General features: G+C 42.6%; 1 protein-coding gene across 1 annotated transcript; it reads right to left on the bottom strand.

The window, feature by feature from the left end:
* Positions 1–1530: 1530 nt before the first annotated feature.
* On the bottom strand, positions 1531–3076 carry LOC100429751 (C-X-C chemokine receptor type 1-like). Its single transcript, XM_015110954.3, has one exon. The coding sequence runs from the start codon at positions 2846–2848 to the stop codon at positions 2477–2479; it is 372 nt and encodes a 123-aa protein (XP_014966440.1). The 5' UTR covers positions 2849–3076; the 3' UTR covers positions 1531–2476.
* Positions 3077–3679: the final 603 nt, after the last annotated feature.

The raw sequence follows: 3679 nt of genomic DNA, 5'->3' as shown, positions 1-3679 counted from the left end.
TGGCCACAGAGGTTTCCAGCCAGAAAAGCAACACTGCAATCACAAAACTAGATTTATTTTGTAGAAACAAAATAATTGTGATTATTTTTGGTAAAAATAGGAGTGACTATAATAAAGACTGTATTTCAGTAGAAAACTGTAACACACCCATTATCAAATTCTGATCCTGTTCATTTTTTTGAAGTTTTATGTCCCTGTAAACTGGATTGAGTCTTGGTTTTTCCTGATTTCACTAAAAATTAAAACTGCCCATTTCCCAAGCCCTTCAAGCTGAAGCTGGATGATTTTAGCTTCAGAAAAATCACTACAACAGATCATGTATGAATAACTTTCATGCCTGCTGCTATGGGGATCACTTGGAGAGTTTACCAGGACACCCAACGACATAACCAGAGACATTCAAACTGCAAATGAGGTAAATTCATCAGACTGCAGCTGCCATCCTCATTTCATCTTCTGAAGATGCTTTAAACTCAAATCTAGAAATCTCAACTAACTAAACTCTGGACTAAAAAACTAAGATCATAGTTTGCTCGAAATATTAACCTCTGTTTTTCTTTTGTTTTCATAGATACATACCCTGAGTTTTCTTTAAGCTATGTAACTTAACAAGAAAAACTTACACTCATATTGATAAGAAATGGTGTTTCTATGTCAACAAATCAGAAATAGTTGCCCCAAAATTAAAGACCTTAAGAAACTAATATGTTTTTTTTTATTGTTGTTTTTTTGTTTTTTAAATCAGGTACTACCTCTGTTATTGATTTATTTAGTTGATTAAATTCTGGAAACTCTGCTCCAGGGAATTTTTCAGTCCTTGGATATTATTCTCCTGATTGTCGTTGCCTTTATATCCTGAGTGTGTCGTAGTCTCTCACATGGTGGTTCCCACCAGCCATTCACTCATCAAATGATTGCCATCAAGGATCAGACAACTTGGATAAGTCAACAGCCCAACTACTCAAGCCTACAAAGACTATGCAATTTTGGATAGTGCTGACTATGTGATTTTACATCCCAGGATAGCTGTTGATGATGATGGCATCTACAGGACTCTTTGTTCCAGTGACTACATCGGTAGCAGTAACTGAGAATAATGCTATACTGCTTTCTCATACTCCTTGCTTGCTGAAAGGATGACCAAAAAGGGAACATTGTTAAAGTAAATTAAAATTGGAATCAGGCCTCAGGAATCCCCAAAAAGACAAAACCAGGTAGGCCTTATAAATTACCTCAAGCTGGCTTGATTTGCAAACATAAGTGAAACATAAGCTATTTCTTGTAAATGCCCATATTAAAGAAAAACAAAACTTATCTCAATCAATCAGAAGTAGCCAACGAACTTATATAATGGGGACTTCCCAACAGGATAGACCAAATAAAGCAGCTGTATAACTGTAACCAATCAATTTTTTTTTTTTTTTTTTGCTATACTTCTGTGTCCAACTTATAAAAGCCTCTCTCTTGCATTCCCTCAGTGGAGCTCCTGAACTGCTTCTGGTTTGGAACTGCCCAGTTCATGAGCTGTTGTTTGCTCGAATAAACTCTTTAAAATTTTATTATATTTCAGACCTAAATATATGGAGAAAGATACTGTGCTCATAGACTGGGAGACTCAATACCGTTAAGATGTCAATTTTCTCTAACTTGATCTATGGATTCTATACAATCCAAATCCAAATCCTAGTTGGATATTATACAGAAATTGATAAGCAGTGTCTAAAATTTATCTAGAAATATAGCCAAATCAATTTGGGGAAGAAGAGTAGGCACGGAGAGGCACTGTCCAGGTTGGAAGAAGACGATGAGGAGCTCCAAGAGAGAGCTCGCCCCTCCCTCCCAAAATGCTTTCCATGAGTTGCAGTTCTTTCCTAGTCTGTTTTCCCTCCTTGGAGACAGGGCCCTGTCAGTTTGTTCACTCTATGTCCTTGGTGCCTGGAGCCTATTAAATGCTCAATAAATAATGATCACAGGAATGAACGCATGCTGAAGAGACCACAGCTCATTTGCCCACCATCTGCTCAAAGCTCCTCTCGTCTGTCCTCTCCTCTTTCAGTTTTCTGCTGTCCACCTAGCAAGTTTGCCTTTGTGGTTTAGCTTCATCTGTGTAAAAACGTCCCACGTAAGGACTGACAATGTCAGGGCTCTTCTGATGTCAAATGATAGAAATGGAAGTCAAACTAGCTTAAAAAACTGAATTAATTAGCCAGTTAGTGGGATAAAGATGCAACGTTCAATAGAAATGCTGGTGCTTCCTTTCCATGGAGCTGCAAAGGCTGGTCCTTGGAGGTACCTCAGCAGCTCTTCAGAAGGTTGGCATGATCCCTGAAGACACCAGTTCCTAACTTCCCCACATCCTCTAGTGTCCCCCCAAAACCCAGACAGTGCCTGTCCACAGCCAGACCGCCTTCCATATACAACCTCAGGGTGTTGGTTATTCTTTCCTTATGAGAAGATATTCCTTTGTCGATGGTTTTCAGAGGTTGGAAGAGACATTGACAGAGGAAGAAGTGTAGGAGGTAACGTGATGACGTACCAAGAACTCCTTACTGACCAGGCCATGCATGGCCAGGATCTTGGGGAATCCATGGCAAAACTTCTGGCCAATGAAGGCGTAGATGAGGGGGTTGAGGCAGCTGTGAAGGATGCCCAGAATCTCAGTGGCATCCAGGTCCTGGCCAATGTCATTGCGGTGCTCACAGATCTCCTTGATCACCCGGGTCCTCATGAGGGTGTCTGCGAGCAGGACCAGGTGGTAGGGGAGCCAGTAGAGCAGGAAGATGAGGACAACAGCAAAGATGACCCTCATGGCCTGGTGCTTCTGCCCCATGTGGGCCTTAAATAGCATGCACAGGGTGAATCTGTGTCAGAACAGCATGACCAGCAGCGGCACGATGAAGACAAAAGTGTGAGGCTCACTGCAACCTCTGCCTCTTGGGTTCAAGTGATTCTTTTGCCTCAGCCTCTAAGTAGCTGAGACTACAGGCGGGTGCCACCACGCCCGGCTAATATTTTTGCATATTTAGTACAGATGGGGTTTCACCATGTTGGCCAGGCTGCTCTCGAACTCCTGACCTCAGGTGATCTGTCTGCCTTGGCGTCCGAAAGTGCTGGGATTACAGACATGAGCCACTGCGCCCAGCCAACAAACAATCTTGACCAAGTGATGCTTCTGGATCAGTGTACAAGTGGCATGGACAATGGGCTGGTAACAGTCCATGCTGATGCAGGACAGTAGTAGAATACCACTATAGAAGTTGACTTCCTTCAGGAGTGAGACCACCTTGCACAGGGGTGTGCAAAAATCCAGCCATTCACCTTGGACGTGGCCCAGATGGGCAAGATCAGGGCAAAGAGTAGGTTGACTAAGGCTGGGTTCAGCAGGTAGACATTAGTGATGAAGCGGCCAACATTGCTGTATAAGATGACCAGCACCACCAGGGAATTTCCCAGCAGGCTCACTAGGAACACTAGGGCATAGGTAACAACCACAACATACTTGTTGAGTGTCTCAGTTTCTAGTCTACAGGGGCTGTAATCTTTTGCTGTAGGTGGCATGTCAGTGATGAATGCTCCTCACCAAACCACATCCATGAGTCTGTAATATTCCGTATCTTCTTCAGTTTCAGTCGTGGTTTGATCTAACTGGAAGGTTAGATGGAAGGAAATGTGATTTAGT

The sequence above is a fragment of the Macaca mulatta genome, chromosome 12, assembly GCF_049350105.2.
Source record: "Macaca mulatta isolate MMU2019108-1 chromosome 12, T2T-MMU8v2.0, whole genome shotgun sequence".
Classification (NCBI taxonomy): Eukaryota; Metazoa; Chordata; class Mammalia; order Primates; family Cercopithecidae; genus Macaca; species Macaca mulatta.
The sequence above is the reverse complement of the archived record's forward strand: the minus strand, read 5'-3'. Positions and strand labels throughout refer to the sequence as shown.

Bases quoted from the DNA above. Each gene is read 5' to 3' on its own strand.
- LOC100429751 (XM_015110954.3), bottom strand. From the start codon at position 2,848: ATGCTATTTAAGGCCCACATGGGGCAGAAGCACCAGGCCATGAGGGTC.